This window comes from Alligator sinensis, unplaced genomic scaffold (genome assembly GCF_000455745.1).
Source record: "Alligator sinensis unplaced genomic scaffold, ASM45574v1 scaffold335_1, whole genome shotgun sequence".
NCBI classification, from domain to species: domain Eukaryota; kingdom Metazoa; phylum Chordata; order Crocodylia; family Alligatoridae; genus Alligator; species Alligator sinensis.
The window spans coordinates 128,525-141,357 of record NW_005842354.1 but is presented as its reverse complement, the minus strand read 5'-3'; the positions used below and the strand labels follow the sequence as shown (position 1 = coordinate 141,357).

The following is a 12,833-nucleotide window of genomic DNA, read 5'->3' as shown; positions in this document are numbered from 1 at the left end:
GGAAAGAGGTAGGAAATTGCTTTCTGCAGAGAAACACAAAGATCAGATGTATTTTTTTCTGTAAATAAAACATTCCTTATAGATACTCTCACTATGAGTATGATATGAAAACTTAAAGAATAAAAACCAAAAACAAATCAACAATAAATACAGTATATACACATTATAATAGGTCCCTTTCAACCCTAGAAATATATGAAATCTATTATGTTGTGCTTAGGCCAAAAGCAACTACTACTTTCAGAAAAAAAGTATTTCTTTCTGAAGTTTGTAAGCTAGCATATCAAGAATGAGTGAACTGGAATGAGTCCTATTTACTTTAAAACTTAACCCTGGTAGTCCAAACAATTTATTACAAGTTACAAGAACCACAAAGGGGAAAGATTCCATTTTTTTTTATATTTAAAATAAAAAAAATCACTGTCTTCTGCTCCCCCTCAAAATGATTTTTAATCAACTTTAGATTTATCACAATTTTTATATTTTTCTTTAAGAATGAGTTCTTATTTATTCAAATACAAACTAAATAGACATAACTCATACTTGCTTTCCCATCCTGTAGTCTTCAACTACGAAGACTAATGAATTTCCGTTTCAACCAGAACATTGGTTTCTTCAAGGCTATCAAGAGGGACGTCTGTTGTGATATCAGTTTATCTGAAATGATTCAGATCACCCCAAACCATTTTACATAGTTTTCTAAGCAACTTTCATCTGGGAGCAGGTGTTAGTCATTATTCATTACAGCCTCAGCTACATTTGAACCAGCAACCTGGAGGTGAAAGTCTATCCAATTACTAAAGCTGTAATCATCAAGTCTCTCTTTAAAGACATTTAAGGGACTTTTAAGAAGATACAAGACAGGAAACAATAACAACGTGCATTTCTGCAAACCATTTGTATTTTATTGTTAATATTATTGCTAAATGCAGTAAAAGATATTTGGCAGTCAGCCACTCAATCAATATTTTAATGTTGTTTGTGTGCCTGGTTAAAAAGTAATATAATTTACTTTAGCAAGTAGCACAGTTAAGATTCCAAACCATTTCTGGCACAATTATAAGACAAGGTATTTTGTCTTATAAAAATCACACCAGGCATATTTCTATTCAGCAGTACAACATTATGGAAACTTTTCAAAACATTTGAAAAAAAAATCTATTGATTAATAAAGTAAAAAGAATGTGTTAGATTAGAGACTTATTTTTCCCAAATTAACAAAAACTATGTTTTGGCAAACGTGGCTCCAAATGTGGACAATTTCAGTCAAAATATAAAATTAATCACATCATGAACCACAGAGCTAAAATCTTGTTTTAACTGCAATTACATATGGTACAACACTACCAAATTATTAACTGGATAAAATGCTACAGTTGCTTCACTTGCATTTTTTAGTGAACAAGTGTGGAAAAATAAAATTATGACAAGTCTGCAGTTAAAATCTTCTCTCAAGAATTATGCCTCTTTGCTGGTTAGGTTACCTTAAGGCTATTACTCGCTGATAATTTTTTTCCATGGACATGGATTGGTTTGTCAGTGCTTCAACCTACTTAATATGCATGGAGTGTAAAAAAAGATCTAACCTATTACTTTCATTAATCCCCTACTGGCATTCTGAACAGAAATTTTGAGAATTCTGATGCAAACAAAAGGCTTAACTTGATTTTATGAAATGGTAATTTTGTTTCTCTTAGTGACTGCTGAATTCCCATTTGTTAGTCGATGGCCATTTTGCACACATGCACACAGTAGGTGAACACCTATTTATGAACAAATGGGGATTAATTATGAGGACAACAGAGAAATCTGCTGTGAGCCAGCTGATATTAAACAAACACCTTATTTAATAACATGTTATAGGAATATATTATGAGATATTGAGACTGGCTTTATATGTATTTAAGAGGTATTCTTTATGCCAGTATTTAAAGGACCCCGTTCAAACACTTACAATAACTAACACCAAAAATTCAACATAAGCACAGTATATCAGCATGCTAGAGCCACGATACAGAGAATGACTGATGCATGAGATGGAAGTTTAGCTTATAAAAATGACTGGGGGTTACATGCTCACAGTCACCTTTGGTGCCAAAAGTCCCTAACCCACAACCCCACGTTAGGAAAGCTTCGGATTTGCTTCTCACTCTCCACACAGCTGGCTGTAAAACAACAATTTCATTTCATGGCTTTTGAATAGCTTTCTGTTCCAATATGGAAAAAGAACAAAATCTCTGCAAAAATCTCTGTGCAAAATCTTTGCAAAAATGATTTGCAAAGTTGGTGCTTAGGATGCTGGCTAGAACAGTTGCATCTCCAGCATCCTAGGCCTTCTCTCTTATCCCCCAACCTATTGAGAACCTAGGTTCCAAAGTTTCAGAAGAACTGGTATATCTACACAGAATATTCCAGCTTTGATGCAAATTTCAATATTTCAGCTCTGATGCAGCACACTTCAATAAAACTGTTCTGAAAAGCTCTAGCTCCCTGCTTCTGGGTCTAATACAAACAGAAATAAAAAGAGAACCAGCTTCTAGTGTCCCATGAGGAACTAATCTCTGAGTAACTTGAACTGGAGCATACAGGTATTAGTCTACCCTTCTCCTGAATCACTCTCACGTAATAGGGATCTTCTTCACATCTGCAACACTGGTTTCCAATATAAGAATACCTTCATGAATCAGACCAAAATTTAGTAGAATCAACTAGAGTCTCGATATGTAATGTAGGAGCAAGCCAATGTACTTTAAGGTTATACATAACTAAGATGGAAGCAGCTGTGATAGAACACAGACTCTGACGGTTCCCCACAGACCTTTCCAGACCACACTGTAGGCTTTTATTGTAGGACAGCGGTTCTCATCCTGAGGGTTACAAGTAGATGTCTGGAAGTCTGGATGAGAGGACACATACAGTTCAAGGATACATGACCATTGGATTCTTTCCATATAGCTTATTTGGGGGAGTGAGGGTGGCTCTGATTTTGGTCATGCCCCTTCAGATAAGGTTGAGAACAAATTACTTGGGATAGTATCAGAGAACAATGAGAAATGTTAAAATACCTGATGCATATATACACGCCCCTTCCATATGTAGATAGCAGGCTATTATTTCACAACTCTAGTTAACAAAGCTGTATCATTCTCTTTGGGAATGGAACACATTGCTTTAATGTGGTAGACATAAATTTCATCCCACTTTGCCACACTGCCTTCTAGAATAAGTTGCCTCAAGAACCCAGGCACTGAATATTGCACTGCTTTTTTTCACAAAGAGTTGTCCATCTATCTTTTAGTACAGTGTTTTTCAAACACCTAAAGTCACAGAACCCTTTCGTATCACTTCTTTTGCTAGGGAACCCCTAACCACATCCATGGGGACGTGCAACCCAGGCTGGCAACAACAACCTACCACGTCGGCCATTACCCCCAATCTCTTTGCAGAACCCTGATGACCTATCACAGAACCCCTACAGGGTTCCACGGAACAGCTCGAAAACTACTGTTCTAGTGGATCCTCCACCTGGGAGATAATAGCTTACTTCTGCTATGAATTATTCATTTAACTGAAGTTGTAGAGGTGATTCTTTTCAATCTGAAAGTCCTGGGAAATCATTATGAGTACATGCAAAAGAGCAAATTAAAACTATATATAATTCTGTCATTTTAAAACCAAGTGCTTGAGCTTGAGTTACTACTAGGTGGGCTACAGTATCTTTCACCAGTAGGTTATCAGTTTGAATCCAGACCAGCTAAATGGGGACTAAAGTTTATTCCTTCCTATCCAAAAATGACCTATGAATAAATGGCCTGCAAACATGCAATAGTTCATTGAATAATTTCCGTCAAATGTCACATATACAGAAAAGCAGACAGTTATACTCAAACCTCATTTAGAGTATTTCCCCTCTTATATCAGCTTGAACCTACATGACATTTTCTTCCCTGGTTTACAAGCTGATGGATCTTGTTCCTTCGTTCCTCCAAAGCCCAAAGCTAGTACCAAATTAACCTGGCTTAATTTGGCCATTTCATTATCTGTATCTGATATACATTTAACTTTATCTTTAGGCATTTAGAAATGTTTGCCTTAACTCAAACTGGATTAGCAAACAATATTTGGTCTGACTCATCATAAATCACACAGGAAAAAAGGAAAGATGCTTGCTACACTCAGGATCTTTGAGTCAGCACACCAAACAGGCTAGGGTCCTGTTAAGTTGTTCCATAGTGGCCCTGTAGCAAAAATGGTTCTGAGGGCACAGGTCCACCCTAGCCTCCGGACTGCATCCAGCCTATCTGCGGTACATCCCCACCCTAACATGCAATTGTCCAAACCATTTATAGCGATCATGTTGAATCGGCAAGGAACCTCCAGCAACAGGGGTATTTTGCAGGGAAGCCTGACATCTTTCCCAGCTTGTCTCAGTCTAATTGGTGAAAAGAAAGGGCCCAAGAGCATTGAAAAAAAATAAGACCCAATACTTTTTTTAAAATTGAGCTTTAAGTGCTGAAGAATGTAACCAGTTCAGCTCTTAGATCATACTTCAGAGCATAACATTTGAAACATTTCAGATCCCTAGGTTGCTAATTTTTCTGTAGCAGGTTGCCTCTGCTCCCCAGTTTCAACAGCCTAACTCCCAAAAAACCCTGCTAAAATCAATGATAATTACACAACTTTGAGGCCAAAAAATCCTGTTTTATCCAAAGCAAAAGGGTCTGTGAAGAAGAAAAAAAAAAAAATCAAACTTACAACAAAAGTATGATTATAACATCAACTCTAATATTATTATTGGGTTTTATGCAGATAAAACTGTTTCGTAAAAGAAATAACTCTACTGATAGGTGGCCCAATCACCTTTAAAACACCAAAATCTTGTTCACAGAATTGCTACCATCGAAAGGTTATACATAGTATAGTACAAGAAACAGTAATTATTTCCACTTTAACAAATGATCTTTCTATATAAAAAACAGAAAGAAAAAAAAAACAAAACAAAAAAGGCATCAGTCCACTTGGACTTCTATAAGGATTTTTTCTTAATTAAGCCATAAAGGAATTGACTCCTTTAAAAAATAAATCAATCACAGGAAGAAATATTTTGGCTTCAAGCAACTTCTTTCAAGATGAACTACAATAACTTGCCATTACAAACAAGTGTTAGATACCATATTCTGCTTCTAGACAACAGAAAAAGTTGTAGTTTATGAACCACTGTTTTCATGTAGAATTATATTTCTGAAAGGTACTGGCATTTCATACAGATTAGGAATCACAAGTGTGTAAGGGTTTATTTTGCTAAAATCTGAATATCCTTTATCAGTCAAATGTGCTAGGCTTTTTAATATAAAATTCTTAACATTTATCCATTGGAGAATGTACTTAATAAACAAATAACATTTTCTTGGGGGCTTCTTATATGCTTCAGGTCACAATATCCTTCGTGACAATCAAGCTTTGCAATATTCTTGCACAAAGACATTTGCAAGTGAAACTAGTTGCTTTAAAACATTTGCTTTACATTTAAACATTAATCTTTCTGCATGCCAAATATTAGTTAAGACCTATAACCTATTTCGCAAAAGATTTTCAGCAGGTACCTACTGATTAAATAAGCAGCTCTAATTTTTTAACTAACTTTAAAAAAAAAAAAAAGATGCTTCATACAGAGTTCAGGTATCTGGAATGAATAATAAAAAAAAACCAGCATATAAATAGGTCATGGGGCTTAACATGCTTTTCTTGTATTAATCTTACTTAGATTTTTTTGCTTTAAAGTGGAGTATCAGTGATCTGACAGTTTGAAATGAAGGGAGACTGTTTACTATGTCCATAAGTTAAAGTTAAATCACAAATAAAAGGATTACAGACTCAACCAGGGAAAAGCACTGGGTCAGGACTGCAATCTCTATTAATTAGGTATCCCAGCTGGGCAGTGGGTATGCAGCTGTTAACTTGATCAATGACTTACCTAAATGTCATCTCTACTGATTCGCTTATAAATTACCAGCAAGTGAGACTAATGTACAGGTGCTAATTTATTTAAACTGTTCTCTGCAGTTCTACATAGCTTTATAAACTGCATCTGGCACCTAATGTTAGCTGTCAGTTGTACTTAGACATGCCTGTCCTAACGACTCTGTTCATTAGAAATGAGCACAAATTATGAAATATTGTGAAAAATGATACATCAAATGGAATGGGCAAAGCAAATCAATTAGAGAAACTTCATACCACATATTCACACATAGGAGAATAAAATATCCTTGTTTCAGAGCAAGGTCTATAATACCAATTAAAAAGCAATTGGTAGACTTCTGCAGAGTTATATCTCAATTTACTGGACCCCCCCCCAAGAAATTCAGTTGTAATGTACCGCTTAACTTTCTATTCCTAAATAAAAGCACCAGAAAAAGGCAATTCTTCATCTGAAACATCCAGCAGGAGTATTAATGCATAGTTAACTTATTTTCCTATAGCACCTGTTTTAAAATTCACAAGGTTTAAACTTTATTAAAACACAGATAAAATGCAAGTGAAGGACAGAATCCCATGATGTCTACTTTTGAAATGCACTGAACAGATTGATTAACAGTAGAAGAGAGAGAGGTACATAAGTACTCATCAGAAGGAATTATTACTCTTCGAAGTGTAAAGCTTGATAATTCTGCTGCAAGTGCTAAGCAGCTTTTATATTTTTATAACAGAAATTTAATTATGCATAGCAGGCACTATTATGCACTCTAAGTCTTTTCAACACCTGATGGGATGTGAGCAAATTAAATGTGCACTGTAGATACTTGATATCTCTAAAATAAAATGCTACTCTTTTGTTTTTTCCATCTTTTCAAAAATAAAATTTGTGAGGTGGCTCTGTATTTGTCATCCATGCTGCATACGGAGAGGTTCGCTTCCAGAATGGAGGGAGCTCCGTCTTTTTCATACAAATGACTGTAACATCCCACTGGTATCTGTGTGCAGAAGAATCTTCCTCCTTCCAAGCACATGTACATAAAGGGACTCCACTCCCAGCACATGGTCATACTACCCATTTCCTGATATCCTATACAAGCTTGTCCTCTGGGTCCTCGATCCATGCATAGGAAGCCGTATTCACCCTCCCAGTGTTGAGCCTGCAGGCAATCAGCTCCATGCCCACACAACCTCGACCTCTGGGAGTTACCCTTGTATTTTTACTTGTATACACTTGTTTTTACTTGTATGCAAACAAGACAAGTTTGGTTAAGATTAAGTAGACTTGGTCGCCAAATGGAAAATAAAATGTTTAGTAAAAGGAAGTTTTATACCTTAAAAGCACAAAATAATAAGGCCAATGCAAGCAAATAAATCAACTGTTTTCATGATGGACTTAATCCTACAAAGAGGTGCACCAGTGCACCCACCACCTTTAAAACAACAGTCATACCAAAGTTAAACAGACCCCAGAGATGAGAGGATCTACAATGGTACTTCTACCTAGAGGAACAAGAGTAATATCAAGATTTGTTTCTATTGCTCTGAATGTAAATTGATTATCAAAATTAACAAACGTTTAACCTTCTCTTTCCTTAATATAAACCTTAGTATACATATGACATACTTTCATACTTCAAAAATCAAAGGATTAAGAACCATTGTAAATATGGCTCCTCAGAGTTGAAGACTGTTCACCTTAATGGCACGAAGTCAGTCCCATTTGCTTGTTCAAGCCTTTGCTTCAGATGGGTTGGATGGCAAGTGTGTGTTCTAAGTGATTAGCTGGGAGACACTGTTTTAGAGTTTGTGATCTCTATAAACTAAGGGAGAAACCATGTATTTCTGTTTGTTGACAGAGGCAACCGTTAGCAGCATGTTCATTTTTATATACGTGTTTACTGATGCTGATTTATCCAGAGTATCAAATAATGTGTGTATAACTTGCGTATGCAAAAGCATGCTGTTTTATAAATAGGTGATTATATCAGGATTTTATCACTGATCAGTGACCAGTATATGTGGCTGAACAAAGTCTAGTTTAAACTGCATGGGAATAGAATTTGTATTGCTAGATGTCCTGATTTAACATCCTTTTGAAAATGATGTTTTGTTTGAAACTGCTGGATGAGGAAGTCTCGACTATACCGTTAGATAGCTACCTGTATGTCTGAACGTATTTAAAAAAAAAATACAGTAATGACTTCCTGTTATAATTAAGAAATGTATAACTCAATTTCCAATATTTACAGTACACTTACCCCTATAGCCAACTAAACCATTTATATTAGTGGAGTTACGGTAAAAGAGTATCCCCAAAATATTCAAAACAGTGTTTATTAGTGTTGAAGAGGAGGATGGGAAAAGCTCTGCTTAACTCCAGCTCTGCTTAAATCACAGCTGCAATCTGCTACAGACAAAGCAGAATTATTTATTGCTTGTACTATTCTGGTGCTTTTAAAACTTAGTCATGGACCAGGAACCCAGTGTGCTTGTTGACAGTTTCTCAAAAGCCACCTTATCTCCCTGTTCTCACAGCAGCCCATGATGCAACCAGCTCAGCCTTCTCTTTTCTGCTCCCAGTGCATACCACTTCACCCTACAAAGTCACCAAAATGAAAGCTCTCCCCATCACCAGCCTTCTGGTATGTGGTAAAATAGGATGGATGAGCCACAAAAGGGAAGCACTTCAGAGGGAGCATAAAAAGAAAGTGAAATACAACAGGACAAAGGGGGGGGAGAGAGAGAGAGAAAGGCAGTGTGAATGCATGGGATAACAGGAATTTGAAAAAAAAGGAAAGCACCCATCTGCCAATAACCAGCTACCAGAAGGATACCAATAAAATAATATATGTTGGGAACTACTGGTATAAACTTAAATTTAGGTCTATATTAAAATCACTAAGTGAAATGAATCAAGTGTTGTTTGGAAAATAACCTGTAAAATTTAATTTGCATCATCAGCTGCTATGATATCATGCAAGAAAGCCTAACCTAAAGATACACAGCAGGTCAAATTATGAGTAAACATTTCCAAGTACTACAAATACCTTCACAGTGGTTCTTATGACCTTAGATCAAGGGGATTATCCATTAGCAGTTTTAAAAATAACCTACTGTGCTTTACCAAGATATAGCATACAGACCTATACTGTAATGCTTGACCTCTCAGTGTAGCAGGGGTAGAATCTCTATTCACAACCACAGTTGCAATGTATAGTAGTATTCTTTCTTATTCTGACAGTTCGATTAAAATTCACAGAGAGCTGAGGGGCTCATGCTGAAGTAGAGTGCTTTCAATATCTGAAACTCTACAGTAAATTACTTCTCCAACAGAGCAACTGTACTTACATCAATATCCTCTTGGGTAAAAGTTTCTGGATCTTCTCCCATCATGTTGGCTAAATGTCTCTTTCCTAGGTTGAACTCTTCAATCTGTTCTTTAATAAAATCCCCTGTGTACTTTTCAGGTCCTGAAACATGTATTATCTTCTTCTGCACTGCTGTACTGGTACAGATTAGTCTTAATGTCTAAGGAAGAAAACAGAGGTTTAATTTTTGTTGTTGGCACAGCGAACTCTTAACAAAATGCATGACATAAAAAGGGAAACATGCCTAGAATAGGATTCTATACCACAGAAATTAAGGAATAGTAGGTATATCCCAGAAGTTGTTTTCTTTTAATTGCAGAAAACATGTCTACAGATGTGTGGTTCAAACAGTTTAGCACTTATACATGACAAATTAATTCCAAGCTGTCTTTTGATTGAACGACTACATTTTTGCTTAATAATGTTAGGTCAATTTCAATAAGCTTCTAGTTTTTGGGGACAAAAGGTGAGATTTCACTAACAGAAGGAAGCTTAGTATTTCATGTTGGGAGTGTCTAGAAAAAGCAAAGCAGATATGCATGGTAAAAAAAAGTCAAGGATCCTCTTTCTAGCTGGAAATAAATTGACTATCTTTCTCTCATTGTGTGCATACCATGCACATGTGCTGGTTGCGTGCGTTTACAGAGAGGACTTCAAAATAAATGCAAATAAACAACAAATGCAAAGTGTGATGAAAGTACAAAGATACGTTCTTAATGTTGCCCTACCAGAAAAAGAGAGGAGAAAGAAAATAATTGGGCACAATAAACCTATGAGACAATGCCAGTTTTCTAATATTTTTCTTCTGGAACAATGAAATAGCTTAAGAACCATTCTTGCACTAAAAATCATGCAGTGGTGGTATGCAGTCTGAACAGAGCTTTGGACCCTAGTGTTTCTCAGCACAGGTCAGGGTGGAAACAGACTTTCATTCAACTGCAGAGTACCTAGCAAAAATGGATCTCAGCCCAGACAGGGGCTTTGGTGCATTACTATAACACACATAATAATATTATTACAATATATCAAAACACAACTGATCTTCCTATTTTGCAAATAAATCCAAATAGAAAAGGCAGATGAACCACCTTCCAATACAAAAAGAATCATTTGGGGCAACCAGCTTTACACTGGAGAGTGAAAAGATACTAAAAACATCTTAATGATTTTTTTCTTGACATTCTTAAATTGTTTATTTATCTAGAAAAAAAATTAACTGATACTGCTAGGTATAAAATTGCTACTTTGAAACCACTCAGTCTCTTGGTTACTTTCGTCCTACATTTTCCCTCAAATATATGAAATGATGGCATGACAAGACTGCTACCTCTGTCTCACTCTTCATATCTTTGAGCTCCTGGCGCACAGTTTAAAAAAGACTCTGCAAAGTGTCATGACATAATAATGCAGGCAGGGAGCTAAATCAACACTCTGGCATACAGTATACAACCACGCAAGACACAAACTCCACTGAAAACATTAAAACACATTTTTGGATATTGTCAGCCATTGTTCTAGAGGCAGAAAGCTACTCAAAATTAATTCACTTAGAAGTTTTCTGAATTGCTATTTTGATTAAAATAAAAATGATGAAGATTCAGAGTCAGCAAAGGATACTGCTTCCTTAATTTGTAAGCTATTATTTTCACTAAGACATCTCATTAGGATTTCTTGGATATTTAGGTTACTGACAATTTTTTGGCTGAACAATTTATTCCCTTGACTCTTAAAACCCCTCCAGGGCAATTCCTATCAACAAATACTAGTGAACTTAGTTCCAGCTCACAAGTCATAACCCAAGGGACACTTATCTTTTGGCTTCTGTGAAAGACAGTAGGATATGGCTAGACAGATTTGTTTTTCTTTTACCAAGATAATCAGTGGGTAAGGCAACTGTAATTTCAATCAAGCACTCTGCCAGAGAAACAGAAGCATCATTGACAGAGTTATAGTCCCAATTCTGGCCTAATGCCAATTTTATGCACTATTTTATCCATCCTATGCTAGAATTAACAAAGCCCTTCTGCTGTCTAGTTATGCCATAAACTGGAGAGAGAACTGATGATTGGAATTGATGCTTCTTCCTTCCCACAGGGAAGAAAAAAGGGAGGGGGGAGAGAAACTAAGGATAGAGAGGAACACTACAGAAGGGTGAAAATATCAGATCTATTCAATATTATTCATTGTGCCATGGTCAATAGTGCCATGATGGTAAATTCAGTGGTGAATCATATGGTCTCCTGCATAAGCTTGTAGTCTCAGTTTACTTCCTAGGGTACATGTGCCAGTGCCAACATAAAAAGCCCCACACACAACAAAGTAAAGCAAAACAAAACCAAGCTAGTTAGCGCCCTTATTGCTAGCAACCTTATTGCCGCTGAAATGATTTAACTGTCCTCTTATGCCTAGCAGTCTTTGTTTGTATAAGTCAGGATCTAAACAAGTATATGCCAATTAAAATTTTCAGTTAAACTAATACATGCCGTAGAAGAGGGGTGCCAAAGTTGTATCATTCCCTGGTCTGGACTGAGACCCTGGGGTTCCTCACAGGCCAGATCTGAATGTGGTCATGGCAAGGTGACTGATGCCAGCGGCAACAGGGGTAAGCACAATTGTCACTTGCCTCCCACTGCTGATACATGACTCCAACTCTGTGCCCTAGATTTCAGTGATGGGCCCTGCACTTGAATTCCTAGTCCCTTTGTGAGCACAGCAGGCCATACTTTTGACACTGCACTAAAAAATGTACAATATACCTAAAGTGTTTTAAGCCATAACTGATACAGTTACACACTAGAACCCCAGTCTTACATACATATATACAAGTGAAATCCCACCAAAATTATAGAGATTATGCACCGGAGTAAGGAGCTCAGATTCTGCCTCTTGGTTAAAGGCAATAAGAGGCCAAAATACAAAAGCTTACTGTCATGCTATAAGAATACTGTAGCCATGTTCTCTTTCCATGGCCACATATATCTCTGGTGTGTTGGCTGTAAGAGGTATGACTGGCATAGAAGCGTCTCTGTCACCTTTCATTAGGGTAATCCTCACAGGATTATATGGTTTTGAAAGCAAGGGGCAAAAACATCTGTATTAAATGGATGAATTTAATACCTTCTGCTGTATTTTTGTACTGTTAACCCAAATCTTATCTGGGATAATTACAATGTCTACCCAAATTCTACTTGCAGTTACAACTGAATACAGTATTCTTTATTTCTTGTCCTAAACTTCTTTATAGTTTGGGTGTATATTGCAAAACAAGTACTGCAATTCAGTCCAGTGCATAATCAATCTTTGTGTGCTGTCTGTAAAGCTGAATGAGGTGGAAAAGTAGAGGCATGTGAACATGGTTCTTACAGAAAATACAGGCAAGAGTGAATCAATTCCTCAAGCCTAATATAACAGCACTTGAAACAGGCACTGAACTTTGTTGCTGAGGTTCTTTTTATCTGGCTTTCATTTTAAGTTTCAGGTAATATC

At 36.5% G+C, this 12,833-nt stretch overlaps 1 protein-coding gene across 1 annotated transcript in view; it reads right to left on the bottom strand.

Moving 5' to 3' along the window:
• The window catches only part of MRPS9 (mitochondrial ribosomal protein S9), a 45,754-nt gene extending 33,475 nt beyond the window's left edge, over nucleotides 1-12,279 (bottom strand). The window contains exons 1-3 of the mRNA XM_025210507.1: nucleotides 12,274-12,279; nucleotides 9,328-9,507; nucleotides 1-23 (exon numbers count right to left, since the gene is read on the bottom strand). The exon at nucleotides 1-23 is cut by the window's left edge and continues 73 nt beyond it. Coding sequence (XP_025066292.1) covers nucleotides 1-23; nucleotides 9,328-9,507; nucleotides 12,274-12,279 — 209 coding nt within the window. The remainder of the gene's footprint in view (nucleotides 24-9,327; nucleotides 9,508-12,273) is intronic.
• Nucleotides 12,280-12,833: the final 554 nt, after the last annotated feature.